This window comes from Hemicordylus capensis, chromosome 5 (genome assembly GCF_027244095.1).
Source record: "Hemicordylus capensis ecotype Gifberg chromosome 5, rHemCap1.1.pri, whole genome shotgun sequence".
In the NCBI taxonomy this organism is placed as follows: Eukaryota; Metazoa; Chordata; class Lepidosauria; order Squamata; family Cordylidae; genus Hemicordylus; species Hemicordylus capensis.
This window is the reverse complement of record NC_069661.1, coordinates 86,913,062-86,929,459: the sequence shown is the minus strand read 5'-3', so window position 1 is coordinate 86,929,459 and position 16,398 is coordinate 86,913,062. Positions and strand designations below refer to the sequence as shown.

Genomic DNA, 16,398 nt, shown 5'->3' with positions numbered 1-16,398 from the left:
ATTAACAATTCAAATGAATAAACTTCAACAATATGAGCAATGTACAGCTGGACTAATACCAACAATATCTATGCCTAAAATACAAAGACAAATAAATACATAGTATAATTAATGAAGCCACATAGCAGGTCTATTACTTGATAATAGTTCAAATATATGTTTAAGATCACTAGAAGAGTGTGCCTTATTCTGCTAATATACAATTTTAAAATATGCAGTTTTCAATAAATATTGCATTTCAGTCATCCTTCTCCATTTCTCACCATGTCACTTAATTTTGCCATTACTTTAATTGGATACACTTTTTCTTCCCATTAAATAACATTAGGAAAAACGTATAACTTCCATTATTTTGCATAGCACCATAGCCTCACAAAAGCAAGCCTATTACCTATTAGTTTGGTACACACCTTGGGTACATTTTCATGTAGGATAATAATAAAATAAGATCTAAAACTAGTCCTATTTGCAACATATTTTCCAATCTTCTCTTAATTTGAGTACACAGTCTAAGTTTTTTTAAAATTCTAAAAAGTATATCCTCAGAGGAGAAAATATTTTTTAAACTATTACTTTTGACTTTTTAATATAAAAATAAAATCGATTTTATGAATACACCAAATACAATATTTTTCAGCTATAGCACACAATTATTTTATAGACCGCTAGAACTGGAAGAAAGCTCTATTCACTGTCAAAAAGGAAGGAGACATGCAATCAGTTTTAAAAGCCATACTGAAAAGCTTCACAACAATTTAATGTTCTTTAAAGCAATCTTTCTAATCATGCTATGGACTACTGAAAAAAAGAGAGATAATGAGGAGTGAGATTCATTGTGAATGTGTCATCCTGAAGGCCATTTCAGCAACAGATGTTGGAAAAGGTACACCAAAGCTGCCTGTACATTTTTCAGGGCAGGGATTGTATCTGCATTTCAGCTGGCAAAAGAAGGTCTTGGGATGGGGGGTTTGGGGAGAACAGGCCATTAGTCTAGAGTAACTGTGTAAACTGATCAAAAGAAAAATCATGAAGAGGCAAAGAGAAACAACTTGACATATTACATGTACAACTTTTTAATAAAAAAAGAGATGTTAATATTTTATTTGTGTAACTAAAAGGCAAACCACTCCAATATCCCATCAACCTATAAGGAAAGATTGCTTATTCTTTGTACTTTTTATAAGGAAAGAGCAACTGTTTATTCTTTGGCCTCCCTTTCTTTACCCTGTGGCAAACCTCAAAAATGAGGGCTAGAAGCATGTTTCCTTACCCCAGGATTGCCATTCTGTTAACCAGTATATCCCTTACATACAGATAAGTGCTAGCACAATCTTATATTTTCCCTTCATACCATTTCATAGTATGAAATGGTATGCAAGTGATACACATTTGAGAAGAAATGGAAGTAGAAAAAAGAATTCAGGAAGGCCACAATAGGGTTCACAAACATCCTCTAATGATCTTCAGGAAATGAACATCCTACTTTACAATTTTACCACATCATTTATTTATTATTAGTTACAAATGCTTTATTGAATTGTTTATTACTAAGACAGCTAGCAGCAGTGTATTTTGCTCAGCACAATGGATTGCCACAAGGTAAAATATACAACATAAAAGGAAACCCTTTTTCCAAAGAGCTAAAGGGGAAGATACAAGAGGCAAGTCAAAGGCAAGCCAGAGGGAAGGCAAAAGTACTGCTCTTAAAAATGAAGCAAGCCAAGCAGGATTTTTTAATGGATCAACCAGTATTTTAGAATTCTGGAATAGCTGGTAAAAATGATTTTTTTGTTCCAGCAGAGAGCCAAAAGCTAAGGAGGACACATTTTCAGGTTGCCCTAATTTGCCCTGTAACAAAAACACATCCTCACCTACATCGATGCACTCTCTGTTAAATGTCTGTTTATACAGGTGAAACTCGGAAAATTAGAATATCGTGCAAAAGTCCATTAATTTCAGTAATGCAAATTAAAAGGTGAAACTGATATATGAGACAGACGCATTACATGCAAAGCGAGATAAGTCAAGCCTTAATTTGTTATAATTGTGATGATCATGGCGTACAGCTCATGAAAACCCCAAATCCACAATCTCAGAAAATTAGAATATTACATGGAACCAAGAAGACAAGGATTGAAGAATAGAACAATATCGGACCTCTGAAAAGTATAAGCATGCATATGTATTCAGTACTTGGTTTGGGCCCCTTTTGCAGCAATTACTGCCTCAATGCGGCGTGGCATGGATGCTATCAGCCTGTGGCACTGATGAGGTATTATGGAAGACCAGGATGCTTCATTAGCAGCCTTCAGCAATTCTGCATTGTTTGGTCTCATGTCTCTCATCCTTCTCTTGGCAATGCCCCATAGATTCTCTATGGGGTCAGGTCAGGCGAGTTTGCTGGCCAATCAAGCACAGTACACTGTATACTTTTCAGAGGTCCTATATTGTTCTATTCTTCAATCCTTGTCTTATTGGTTCCATGTAATATTCTAATGTTCTGAGATTGTGGATTTGGGGTTTTCATGAGCTGTACGCCATGATCATCACAATTATAACAAATTAAGGCTTGACTTATCTCGCTTTGCATGTAATGCGTCTGTCTCATATATCAGTTTCACCTTTTAATTTGCATTACTGAAATTAATGGACTTTTGCACGATATTCTAATTTTCTGAGTTTCACCTGTAGACAATTTAGCAAACCTGCTCACATTCTGGGATATATTAAAGGAAGCCACTTTAAAATGAAACAAATGTGTGTAATAGTATGTAATCCTAACTCGTTGCAGTGTAATCATTTCACACTGATTACCAAAACTGGATGCAGTCAAACAATCTACACTTTCTCAGAATCTTCCTAAATACAATTCTAGTCCTGATCTAGATGTACCTTAGAACACTCCCTCTCATATAGAAATATATAAAAGCTCTACAGGATTGCTGGCCAAATAGTGTAATACTTCATAAAGCTGTAGGTGTTTTTGGTGAGGTTTTTTAAACACAAGTTTGGAAGCACAGTTAATTCTCAACACTTAAGACTGATATAAAACAACTCATCAGAAAGTATATACAAGAATATGCAGATACTATGTGACTGCAAGGTAAGTACATAACCAAATCTAATAAATAGGTAGGCAATCTCCAAAACCTGGTGCAGAATTTGGCATGAAAACAGAAGTGATGGACTCAGCTTTCAGACCAACGCACACTTTACCTTCTACCACATTTTAGCTCTTCTCATGACTGAAAAAAATTCAGGCTCAGGAACCAGATGGCAACAGAGAAGGGGTTGAACATGTAGCAGTCCAGAAGCAAGGCACTAGTAAGAACCAATGGGGAGTGTTTAGACTCAGAAAAGTGGGGGGGGGATCTCTACACATTCATAAAGTCAATTGGTGATCTTGACCTAGTCACTATCTCACAGCTTAACCTACCTCACAAAGTTGTTATTTGGCTAAAAGGTGGGCCTATAATGACTCTGTCCTGGGCTAAATAATTTTAAATTACTACTACTTAGTAAGATTTGGTATTTATTATTTATATAGCACCATGTATTTACACTGTACTTTAGAACAGGCAAGATTACAGATCCCCGTCCTGAAGGGCTCACAATCTAGAAAGACACAAGGGATAAAAGAAAGGAAGAGGAGGAAGGTTAACAGGGAAAGAATGTCCGATTATTTCAACTATACTGCTTAGGCATAGTTGCAGTAGGCTTTAAGGACTAGGGATTCTGCCAGAGGCTTAATAGAAAATTCAGTTTTTGAAATAATAATAGCAGCATTGCAGCTCTCTATCCTCCCTTCCTCTTCCACCTCTTCCATCTAGGGATGTGCACAGATCGATGGCGGGGAGATGCATTTGATAACTTTAAGGGTTGGGGATGGTGCACTTACACACACACACACGCGCACACACACACACACACACACACACACACACGTGTTTCCTTCTCAACAGATTTTTAACACTGAAGAATCAGATCAATAATTCCAAAATGTTATCACGCCCAAAGAAGCAGAAGATCTTTCTTAGGTACAAATTTACCATGTATGGTAATTATTAGGGATGTGCACGAATATATATTTTTGATTTTGAGCCCAAATTGAATTACCCCTGATTTGTTTTGTCCGAATCTGTCCCTCCAATCACCCCAAATTCAATTTGGATTTGATTTGATTCAGATCAATTTGGACCACTTATAAAGGTCCTAGGGGCACCGCATTTGGGTGGTGGGTAGGTACCCATGGGTGCCACCTAGAACCTCATTTTCAAGTCAGTGGGGCACCTGTTTGATTTTTAATGGGGTTTTTTTTTGTCTTTACTGATTTTGTATATTTCCTCCATAGGAAATCATAGGGATTCAAAGTTGCCCTATCCTAATCCCAACATGGATCCCCAGCTTTCATTTAAAAAAAAAAAAAAAAAAAGCTAAGCTCTAGCCGTTGTAGAAGTGGAGTTATGGAGGAAAATGTGTGGCCACGATTTTTCAAGTGTTTGATTCTTTGATGTATAATAGCCTTTCCTCATAATGAACCCCTATGAAGATTCATTACACAACACACCTTCATTTCTTGTTCATTTTTACTGTCATTGGACAGTGCCAACTGTCAACTATCATGTGTAAACTAAACCCCCCACGCACATACATGGTTTATTTTTTAGGATTTTAAAAAGTGTTTAGATTCTTTGGTGTCTTCATTACACACCTTCATTTCTTCTGTTCATTTTGACCCCACTGCTTTGCAGGTGGGAGTGAGGAATTAGTTTCATCCCATCTGCCAACTACTCCCTCCAATCCGCAAGCCACTGGGTACTCAGTTTATATTTTATTTCATTATATATTTTGCACATCCCTAGTAATTATTCAATAAAATGTATATTAGTTGTTGTAAACACAACAACACAAGCACAAGTCTCAGTACACCACCCAGAAACAAAAACTTAGGGTGGTATACAAATATAAATTTATTTTTTAATCATATTTTATACCACCTGATATATACAGCTCTAGGCGGTGTACAGAATTTAAACACAATATAAAAGTCACCAATTAAAATCCACAAAACACAATAAAAACAATAGCATATAAATTATTAAAACAAATTATTAAAATTAATTCAAATTAAAAGCTTATGAGAACAGGAGAGTCTTGAGGTTCTTCCTGAAAACAAACAGAGAAAGAGATGCTCTCATTTCAGCGGGGAGCATATTCCAAAGCCCTGGGGCAGCCACAGAGAAAGCCCAGTCCCGGGTTGCCACCAGACAAGCCGGAGGCAACTGTAACCAGACCTCTCCAGAAGATCATAACAGGTGCCAGGGTTCATGACAAAGAAGGCGGTCTCTTAAAATCCCTTGGCCCAAGCCATTAAGGGCTTTATAGGCAAAAACCAACACTGTATTTTGCCCAGAAACATATCGGCAGCCAGTGCAGTTCTTTTAAAACCGGTGTTATGTGGTCCCTTCATGTTGTCCTGGAGACAAATCTGGCTGCTGCATACTAGGGATGTGCAAATTGATTCAGGTACAAATCAATTTGTACCTGAATCTAGCTGATTCGGGTGATTTGGAGACAAAACAAATTACCCCAGTGGTCCATTGGCTAGATTCGGGTACAAATCAAATCGTGCCAGATTTGATTTGAATAGATTCGAGATTCAGATCCCTCTTATTATTTTCCCCAGATTCCCAGTTTTCATTTTAAAAAGAAAGCTAAGCTCTAACCCTTGTAGAAGTGGGGTTATGGAGCAAAATGTGTGGCCACTATTTTTCAAGCGTTTGGATTCTTTGGTGTATAGTAACTTTCCCTTAATGAATCCCTATGAGGATTCATTACACACCTTCATTTCTTCTATTCATTTTGACTGTCTTTTCGACAGTGCCAACTGTCAACTGCCATGTACCAACTACACCCCACTCCCACCCACAAGGCAGTCGGGTACTACTCAGTTTATGTTCTAGGCAGGATGGATTTGATTTAAAACAAACTGATTTAAATCACAATTTAAATCACTAGCAGGGTGGATAAAAATCAATGATTTTTTTAAAAAAATCAAAAAAATCTGATTTTTTTATTTAAATCGGATTTTTCTCATTTAAATCTGATTTTTTTGATTTTTTTAAAAAAATCATTGATTTTTATCCACACTGCTAGTGATTTAAATCGTGATTTAAATCAGTTTGATTTAAATCAAATCCACCCTGGTTCTAGGAATTTTTTCAAGTGTTTAGGTTCTTTGGTCTCCAATAACCTCTCATCATAATGAATCCCTGTGAGGATTTATTATACACCAAAGAGTCTAAACACCTTAAAAATTCCTCAAATATAAACTGAGGTTTGCGGGGTGCAGGGTAGTTGGAACATGGGATGCCACTAATTCACCACCCCCATCTGCAAAGCAGTGGGGTCAAAATGAACAGAAGAAATGAAAGTGTGTAATGAAGACACCAAAGAATCTAAACACTTCAAAAATACCTTAAAAATAAACTTGAGTACCCCAGTGTGTGTATGTGGGGGATGGGGTATAGTGGACACAAGGCAGTTGATGGTTGGCACTGTCCATTGATAGTCAAAATGAACAGAAGAAATGAAGGTGTGCAATGAATCCTCATAGGGATTCATTATGAGGAAAAGTTATTATACACCAAAGAATTCAAACACTTGAAAAATAATGACCGCACATTTTGCTCCAGAACTCCACTTCTACAAGGGCTAGAGCTTAGCTTTTTTTGTTTGTTTATTTGTTTGTTTGTTTAATGAAAGCTAGGGATCTGTGTAAGGGTTAGCATATGGCTGGTTTGAATCCCCATTATTTCCTATGGCAGAAATGTTCAAAGCCAGTAATATTTTTTAAATCATTAAAAATAAACCATGTGTCCCACTGGTCCCACTTGAAATCTGGGTGGAAGGTGGCACCCATGGGAACCTGCCCACCACCCAAATTTGGTGCCCCTAGAACGTTGTTAAGTGGTCCAAATCCAAATAGATTTGAAGCAAATACAAATCAAATCTGGGGTGATTTGTGAGAGGTAGATTTGAACACAAAACAAATCAGGGGTGATTTGTTTGGGGCACAAATCAAATAAAAAAAATCGATTTGTGCACATCCCTACTGCATACTGTACCAATTGTAGTTTCTGCACTATGTACAAAGGCAGCCCTACGTAGAGTGCATTACAGTAGTCAAGCCTGGAGGTTACAAGCATATGTACCACTGTTTTAAGGCCATTTACCTATAGAAACTGACCTAGCTGACATATCAGCCGAAGCTGATAAAAAAAACTCCTGGCCACCACCTCAACCTGAGAAACCAGGGAGAGCTTTGGGTCCAGGAGCACTTCCAAGCTATGCACCTGATTTTTCAGGGGGAGAGTAACCCCATCCAGAACAGGTAGATCTAAACCATCTCTCGAGTCCCAACCCCATACAGTTAGTGTCTTGTTTGAATTTAACCTCATTTTGCTATCCCCCATCCAGCCCATTACCACCTCCAGGCAGGCATTAAAGGGAAGATATGTCATTTCCTGATGAGGTCAACATAGAGAAACAGAACTGGGTGTCATCAGCATATTGAAAATACCCTGCACCAAACCTCCTGATGATCTTTCCCAGCGGTTTTATGTAAGGAGCATTGGAGACAGTATGGAGCCTTGTGGAACTCAACACTTTAGTTCTCACTTAGATGAACAACATTCTCCAAGCGACACCATCTTGAATCTACCAGAAAGGTAGGAGCGGAGCCATTGTAAAACAGTGCCACCCAATCCCACGTCCTTCAGGTGGTCCAGAAGGATACCATGGTGGATGGTATTGAAAGCCACAGAGAGATCCAAAAGGATAAGCAGAGTCACTATCAATAGCCATTTGGAGATCAACCATCAGGCTGACCGAGGCGATCACAACCCCATAACCCACACGAAATCCAGTTTGAAATGGTTCTAGATAGTCGGCATCTTCCAAAACTGCCTGGAGCTGAGAGGCCACACCCGCTCAACCACCTTGGCCAACCATGGAAGATTAGAAACAGGTCTGCAATTAGCTAACTTGATGGCTTCAATACAGGTTTCTTCAAAAATGGTCTAATATTAGCCTCCTTAAGAACAGGAGGCATCCTGCCCTTCCTCGAGCAACATTTATAATATTTACCAGACCGTCTCTGATAAGATGATTACTAGATGAGATAAACCAAGTTGGGCAAGAGTCAAGAGAACTTCAGGCATATGCCGAAGTCCGTTCGGATCCTTCTAAAACTCTCTTCAACACTAGCTTTTTGGCAGGAGCCTTTTCCCCTTGGTGGTATCACACCCTCCTTCCCTCAGTTCAAGTGTCTGCCGATGTGAAAGAGACTGCAGCGGGGAGAAAAGGAAGGGTGTGTGAACAAAAAGATGACCACTAGATGAGCTTTGTTTACAGGTAAGCAACCTGTTGTTCATCGCCGTGGTCTCTGTTGTTCATACCAATGGGCACTCTAGTTGTCTACCTCACCACTTCAGCTCCTGTAGTTCATCCGAATACCACAGGGTTGTTTTTAAAGCAGGTCGGAGAGGATGCTTAGGAGTGATTGTGTCTACTGCTCTAGTGAGTTCATTATTCCATATTTGCACTAGAGTTTCGACAGAATCACTAGCAGAGCCAACTCTAAACCCCTTCAAGGCTTCTTGGAATCCTATTGGATCCAATAACCTCCTTGGGCAGACCAATCTAATAGGTCCTTCACTCCTGCAGAGGTGGGTTGTGGCTGTAAGTTCTACCTTAACCAGATGGTGATCTGTCCATGGCAATGGGGAGACGACAGGAGTCTCCAACCACAGAACACCACCCTGATCAGAGCAAAAGACCAAACTGAGTGTGTGACCAGCATCATGTGTCAGTCCAGAAACCAATTGGGATAGGCCCTCAGTTGTCATGGCCACTATGAACTCTTGAGCTACTTCTGACAACCTGGTCCCAAAATGAAGTCCCCCACCAACAACAACCTGGGCCACTCCAATGCCAACTCAGCAACCAGGTCCGTCAGCTCAATTAGGGACTCCACTGGGCAGCGAGGTGATCGGTGCACCAGCAGAAGTCCCAATCTATTCCTGGTCTATATTTAGTTTGCAAAATTTGGGCTTCCATGGTACTGCAATTTTCAGTTGGTTAAACTGAACTCTTTAAGTGGCTCAAAGATAGTCAGCAGTATTACTACTAATTTATTTTGCTCTTCGACAAGTACAAAAATCTTCTACATGCAAGCCTACATGTGGTGAGAAAACTGATAGCTGCTGAATGTTTGAGGACTTGTTTGCACCAAAGAAGTCCCCCTTCAGCCTCACCCACTTTTCTCCTAACTTAAAAACCAATTCAGAAAGGCTTGTAAAAAGAAAAGAACTAAAGAAACAGCTTTATTCAATTACTACAGACTGCTTCCATCTGAGGCCTTCTCAGCTTTTAGATACAGTTAAGAATACTTAGTAGAATTACAAAAATAGGTTATCTTAATGCATGCTAAAATGTTTACAGATGCTTTTGCAACGCCCTAGGGGTATTGAGCTTAGGCTAGTGTTTCTTATTTCAATTATGTTGCAGGTAAACTATAATAGAACAGTATCCAGAATATGCAGAGCACACACACACACAAATATAAGTTTTGAATGCAAAGTCTAACTAAACAAACTTTCCCCTAAACTAAACTTCCCAAAGCCACAAGTCCTGGCTCCTTGCCTTGAACTCACCAAACTCCTGATGAGAATTCAAGCTTCCTGCCCTCCTGTCTTTCAAGGAACTGAAGAGTTATTCTCCTGCAGCCAACCTCCATAGCCACATGTCCTCCTGTGTACCTCCAGCCTAGCTTCCTTACTTGTTCCCAGAAGTCCCAGCAGCTGCTCTCTAGGTCCCACCCACCTGGAGTACTGATTGGCTGCCCTGGAGTTCACCAGCCTGTCCGTCAAAACCAGGGTTCACTTCCTGTTAACTCTTTAGTGGGAGGAGAGTCTGAGCACTACAATTTCCAAAGCAGTTTTTCATGCAACTACCATTTGGAAAAAGGTCCCCTTGGACTTGCAGACTAGTTTTGTGGTCTTTTGGTTCTGGCCCTCATCTACAATGAAGCTTTCAAACACTGGTAAGCCTATACAGTCATACAGAATGCTGCCCCGGGAGTGAATCAGTTAGACTGGTTTCCTACTATAAATGGGGGGACAACTACATTATAAGTATTTTTTGAGAAATTATCATATGCAAAATTAGCTACAAGTCTTCTAAGTTTAAATACCTCTGAAAAATCAGACAACTTACCTTTTTGCCGTTTCATTTGTGGAAAACTGCTGATAGTGGTTGCTTGAACTATTTCCACTACAATCTGATACCTAGTTAAAAGAAAACAAAAGGAGAGAGAAAAAGAGGATCCTTTCACTTTTTGCTGTTGGCTCAAAGTATAATACTTTAAGTAGTAACGGAAGCAAGGTCCCTTTTTTAAAACCTCTTTTTCAATATTTCATTTGATGTGGTATGAGGGATGGGAAATTTTGCACTTGCTGTAATGATTTTTAGTAACAATGCATTTCCGCCTCTAATGTGATGAAGATGTATCTCAAAAACTATTGAATGCAGGTAATTGCAAAGATTGCAGCTCTTAAGGCTTCAAAAAGATAGCAGTTGCAGCTTTCAAAACATTTTAAGTACTTTCTGGAAAAGTCAATCACATGCAATCAAGCGCTGACATCCTGACTAATACAGTGTGGGTGCTCCTAGTGTGCCCTTAACATGCTAACCCCAAAGTACAGGGATTCTTATGAAAGCAAATACTTTTGCAGCTTGTTCATGTTCTTGAAGCACTCGGTTGGAACAGAAACATGTTGCAAATGACATGTTTCCGCTCTAATCGAACCCTTCTGAGCACAAGCGAGCTATGAAAGTATTTGCACTTTGTTCCAGGATATCAGCACTTTGGGTCTAGCATGGTGTAAGTGATCATGTTAGGATGACCTATGCTGCATTAGTCAGGATGTAAGCCAAGATTACCAAGAGCTAGTTCTATTGTTACTTTAAATGTGTGGCTTGCAGAAATACAATTGCCATATACAGGAGGACCTCGCTATTCGTGGAGGGGTCTGTTCTCAGCTAGTACTGCGGATACTGAAAGTGTGAATATTGAGGCATTGAAATTACCCCAGGGCACTACCCTAAGCCCTGGGGTAATGGAAATCCAGGGCTTAGGTTCCAAGGGCAGGGAAATGGCAAAGAATGGGCAAAAACCACCCCAAAAAGCCAAATAAAGTGCCCTACCATGCTCTGCGGCTCCCCAGCATTCCAACAATGCCCCCCAGAAGTCTCCACTCCACCATTTTTGGCAGAAAATAGTGGTTTAAAAGCATTTTTTCTTTGAAAATGAGCCACAAAATGGCTCCAACACACAAAATGGCAGACGGAAATGACCTCGAAGTCATTTCCGGCCACCCCCGATCCGCAGATATGCAAAATTAAGCCTTCCCCCCATTTGTTAATCTTGTATACCGAGATCAAGTGCCAATTACCTAACTGCGGATATGCGAAACTGCAGAAGCCAGATTCTCAGGTAACAAGGTCCTCTTGTACTTCCAATTTTACTCAGTTACAAAATGATCTTTCTGTTTTGTCTTGCTTTTAGCTACCCAATCCCACAAGAATTCAATAATGGCAACTCTTCATAACATAGCAATTTCCAGAACAAAACAGATAAGCATTAAAATGTTTCAGTTCAAAATCCAGTTTAACCAGTAGATGTTGAAGGTTTTAGAGACTTGTTTAAACACTCATAGACACAGAAAGCTAGGAAAACCTACATCATTTGTGAATTTCATCTGCAGTCTTCAAAAAGTGTTTGCGAAGACTCCTACAAAGCACTTTTAATATGAAATTGTAACTATGTTGCCAGTTTCCCTAATTTCAGGCCAAGTGGGCTCAAAATGACTCACAATGATTATCAGTAGAGGAGTTTTCATTAAAAAAATTAAATCATGAGGAAACTGCCAAAATATTGAGATTAACATATCATATTCCAGCAATGGTGGTAAACCAAACAGTGAGCCTTAAAATAACTCAATAGGCCAAATTGTGGTTGTCATTAGTCAAATAGACTAGTGATCAATCACTGAAACAGTATAATATGAGTAGTACAATGTGATATCGCTATTCTAAAGGCTTTTATGTAGAAATAACAAGGACATGGGGGATTTCTATGTTTTCCTTCTGGAATACAGGTAGACCTTGTTATACATGGATTCAGCACCTGCCATTTCACGTATCCATGGTCAGCTAATCAACACCTGTTCTCAGCACACATGGAAACCTCCCCCCCGACTGAAACGGATATAATTCTGCGTATCTGCGGGTGGCTGGAAATTACCTTGGTCATTCCAGCTGCCATTTTGTGAAGGAGAACCATTTCGTGGCTCATTTGTTAAAACAAAAAAAAAACAACCCATATTTTTTGGTGGAATTTCAGAGACTGGGGGGGGGCTTCCTTGGACTCCAAAATGCTCACAGAGAATGGTAGTGCACTGTGGCCCATTTTTGTGGGTTTTGGGAGCTTTTGGGGGGGGAGGGTAGTCTAGGAACATAAACCCCACAATTCCATAGACACAATGCCTCATTATCCATGGTTTCATTACCCACGGTAATATGCAGGAACAGAACCTCCACGGATAATGAGGTACAGCTGTAATATAATCGATGGAAATTCTTTTACAAAGAGAGAAAATATAAAAATGCAGCCAAAAACCTTTCCCCCATGCAAATGTATGAAGGAACCGTTTCCCGGTAACATTACAGAAAAGCCATTTACAGGGCCCTAAGAAATGCTGATTAAAAATACATACACACACACACACAGTGACATTCGTTATCCCTAGAACAGCAGCGTAGGTTTCAACTGAAGAAAACAGCCCCATTAGTGCTATTAAACTAATAAACGACACATCAATTTAGGTCTGAGACAGAACCTATTAAACAGTTATTTCTGTTGTCAACAACTTTGCATTACAGGCAAAATCCAGAACAAACAGCAGGGTAGCTAAGTAACAAAATCATTTAATTCAATCATCTAAATGCACTCTCTTCTTATCTTCTGTTCTGTCGCATTTATCCAGCCACTTGTGTTCCATTTCAATACATCAGCAAGCAGACTAATAAGAAGCAGGGACTATTTCTCCAATGCCATATCATCAATCCCTAGACACTTCCTTGGCTTTCATTCTGTCAGTCTAACAAATTGCCTGTCCCCTCATAAGGGATAATGTCTCCTCTAAGCTCTACACTGTTTGTACAAAATATATGCATAATGATCAGGGTTCTACAACCTGTAGAGTTGCACAACCTGGACATTTTGGATTCCGAATAGTAGCCACCCTGGCCATACCTTGGCTTAAGAGGACTGAGGGAAGCCAGAGGCAGCGAGGAAGACTGGGGGGGCTAGCTGAGAGGTCGGGGACTCTTCTTCCAGGGACTTCTTCTCCCTGGCCTGAGCCAGGAGATTTGCCAAGACAGCCCTGCCTCCTCCCTTTGGCCTTGACCAGCAGAGAAGATCAACTGCTGGAATTCCTTCTGTCAACTTGAACCACGGTCCTGATTGCCCCGACAAGCTGCCTGCATGGAGGGAAGTTTCATTAGCCAGGCTCCAGAGTTCATGTGAGAGACGGGGTCCAGGGAGTTTGGCAAGAAAAGAGTGAGGTAAGCCAGAGGCACAGCCACTGGTGTAGCCACTGGCATGAGCATTGGTAGGCCAGCTGCCAGAAGGAGACTGGCATCTGAGGGAAAGTTATGCTCAAGGTACTCCAGTTTTAGTTTTTTTGTTTCAGTGGTTTCTGCCAGGCTGCTAATGGAGATGTGTGTGGGTTCTCTTGTTAAGGATGGGACAGGGGGTGCATTCGATGAGACTGGGGTGGCTATTTCAGTAGTGGCGGGGAATAGAGGATCAAACATTGGTAGGCCAGCATGCCATTACAGGTAAAGCAAGTCCAGTAATTTAATTACTGTTTCCCCTTCCAGCTGCCCTGTCAGCGCTCACGCCTCGGGGAATAGTTCCAACTCCTCACTGAACCTAACCATGCTCCTCTGTAATGCCAGATTGGTTCAAAATAAGCTTTGACTGCTATGAACTATTATGAACCTCCAGCCTCAGAGGCATGAAGCTTCTAAATACCAGTTGCAGAGGAGTAACAGTAGGCGAGAGGGCATGCCCTCAGCTCTTGCCTGTGGGCTTCCCAGGGGCATCTGGTGGGCCACGGAGCGAAACAGAATGCTGGACTAGATAGGCATAGGACCTGATCTAACAGGGCTGTTCTTATGCTCTTACGATCGAAATCATCCACGACTTGTGGAAGAAGGAGCCAACCTGACTTATGTAACAAGAGACCTGGTTGGGGGAAGCTAGTGATCCTGTGTGGATCCAACTTCTTCCCCCAGGGTACTCTATTGCTGAGCAAGTTGGGGAAAGTGGGCCGGGGTGGGGGTGGAGTGGCTGTGGTCTATAAGAACAACACCTGCCTTACCAGGATCTCTGTGAGAGAGTTGACTTATATTGAGTGTGTGCACCTTAGGTTGGGAAACTCGGGATAGATTGGGGATTCTGATGGTGTACCATCCACCCCGCTGCCTAACAGACTCCCTAACTGAGCTGACGGAGATGGTCGTTAAGTTAGTATTGGTTGTTCAGGCTTTTGATGCTGGATGATTTCAGTATCCACTTTGCAACTGGTTTGTCTGGTGCAGCTCAAGAGTTCATAGCATCCATGAAAACTATGGGCATATCCCAATTAGACCTAGGACCTACGCATGTTGTTGTTGTTATATTATATTATATTATACTAGTATTTTTAAGCCCATTTAAATAACGGGCTCGGGGGGGGTGCTAGTTTTCTCCTCCTCCCTTCTCACATGCTGGGCGGGGCTGGCAAGTAAGCAGATTCCTCCCCACCCCTTCCCTTCCTTTCTCCCATCCAGTACAGCCAGAGCAGAGAGGGAGCGGCTCCGAACCCAGCACCATGGCCAGCCTCACGGTGTACAGCACCTCCGTGACCGGCTCTAGGGAGGTGAGTGGCGCAGGAGAGCCGATGTGCGGTCCTGGGCGGGAGGCGCTCCGCCAATTCCCCCCCCCCCTTTTCTCCAGGCTCCGAGGAGGAGGCGCAGCGCACGCTTCGCTTCCCTGCCTTGCCTCTCTGCTTCTTCCCGCCCCGCCCCCCATTCGCTCCTTTTTTGTTCCTGCTGCCTTCTTTTCCTGGCTCCAGCTGCACTTCAGTGTCCCCACCTCTCTGCCTCCCGGCTTCTTCCTCTACCTCCTTTTTCAGCGGGCCAGACCCGCTGCCGCCTCTCCTCTCCCCGCGGCCGGGGTGCTGCCTGCCGACCCGCCGGACCCGCAGCCGCCTCTGTCCTTTTCAGCGGGCAGGCCAGACCTGCCGCAGTTTCTCCCTTTGCCTCCCCGCGGCCGTTTCTCCCCTGAAGCCGGATCCCCGCTGCCCCCTCTGCTCTCCCGGTCCCCTCGTAGCCGCCTCTGTCCTCCCCGTAGCCCATTCCTCGACCGCCGTTCTCCAACATGGCCGCCGTGTCTCTGCGGCCGTATCTTTCTCGGACGTTCTGGGCATGCGCTCCGCGCATGCCCAGAACAGCCGAGAAAGACACGGGCACAGGGACACAGGATTACACCTAACCATTATATTATATTATATTATTTGTTTAATTTATATATGGCTGACTCCAGGCTCTAGGCAGTTAGAGCTAGTCAAATGCTGGATTTGGTCTTTTGTTTAGATCAAGGGGGTGTTCCATGGGTGGGGTCTCCTGTAGTTGCCCCACTGTCACGGATGGACCACTTCCTGTTAAGATTGGTATCAGATGTGAATGTGATACCTTAAGGGGTGGTGGACTTATTAGAATGGTCTACCTGAGAAGGCTGTTGGATCCAGTACGATTCCAAAGAGCCTTGGAGGGTTTTGGAGCTGGTTCTGACAGTGATTCTGTCAGTGCCCTAGTGGATACCTGGAATGGGGAGCTTACCAGGGCTGTAGATACGATCAGTCCTAAGCATCCTCTCTTTTTGAAGAGATGACATTAAGTGTCCTCTTCAAAATTAGTTCCATGGTATACAGAAGAGCTACGGGAGCTCAAGCGGCAAGATAAACGACTTGAGCACAAATAAAGGATTCTTCATCTTGAATTCGGTAAGACACAACAGAGAGCCCATTTGAAGGCCTATGCTGTGGCAAAACATGCAGCAAGGAAGCCATTTTATTCTGCGTGTATTGTGTCTGCAAGTTCTCATCCAGCAAAGCTGTTCCCGATTGTTAGGGATTTTAACTCAAGCCCCTTCTGCTTCAAATCTGTTTTCAGAAACAATGTCTTACTGTGACGCATTCAATTATTTCTTTGCAAATAAAATTTCTT

At 41.8% G+C, this 16,398-nt stretch overlaps 1 protein-coding gene across 3 annotated transcripts in view; it reads right to left on the bottom strand.

Moving 5' to 3' along the window:
• Nucleotides 1–16,398, bottom strand: part of SNX25 (sorting nexin 25) — a 93,502-nt gene that overhangs the window by 46,829 nt on the left and 30,275 nt on the right. For all 3 annotated transcript variants that reach the window (XM_053256496.1, XM_053256495.1, XM_053256497.1), the window contains one exon: nucleotides 10,279–10,349. In XM_053256496.1, the coding sequence (XP_053112471.1) occupies nucleotides 10,279–10,349 (71 nt within the window). The remainder of the gene's footprint in view (nucleotides 1–10,278; nucleotides 10,350–16,398) is intronic.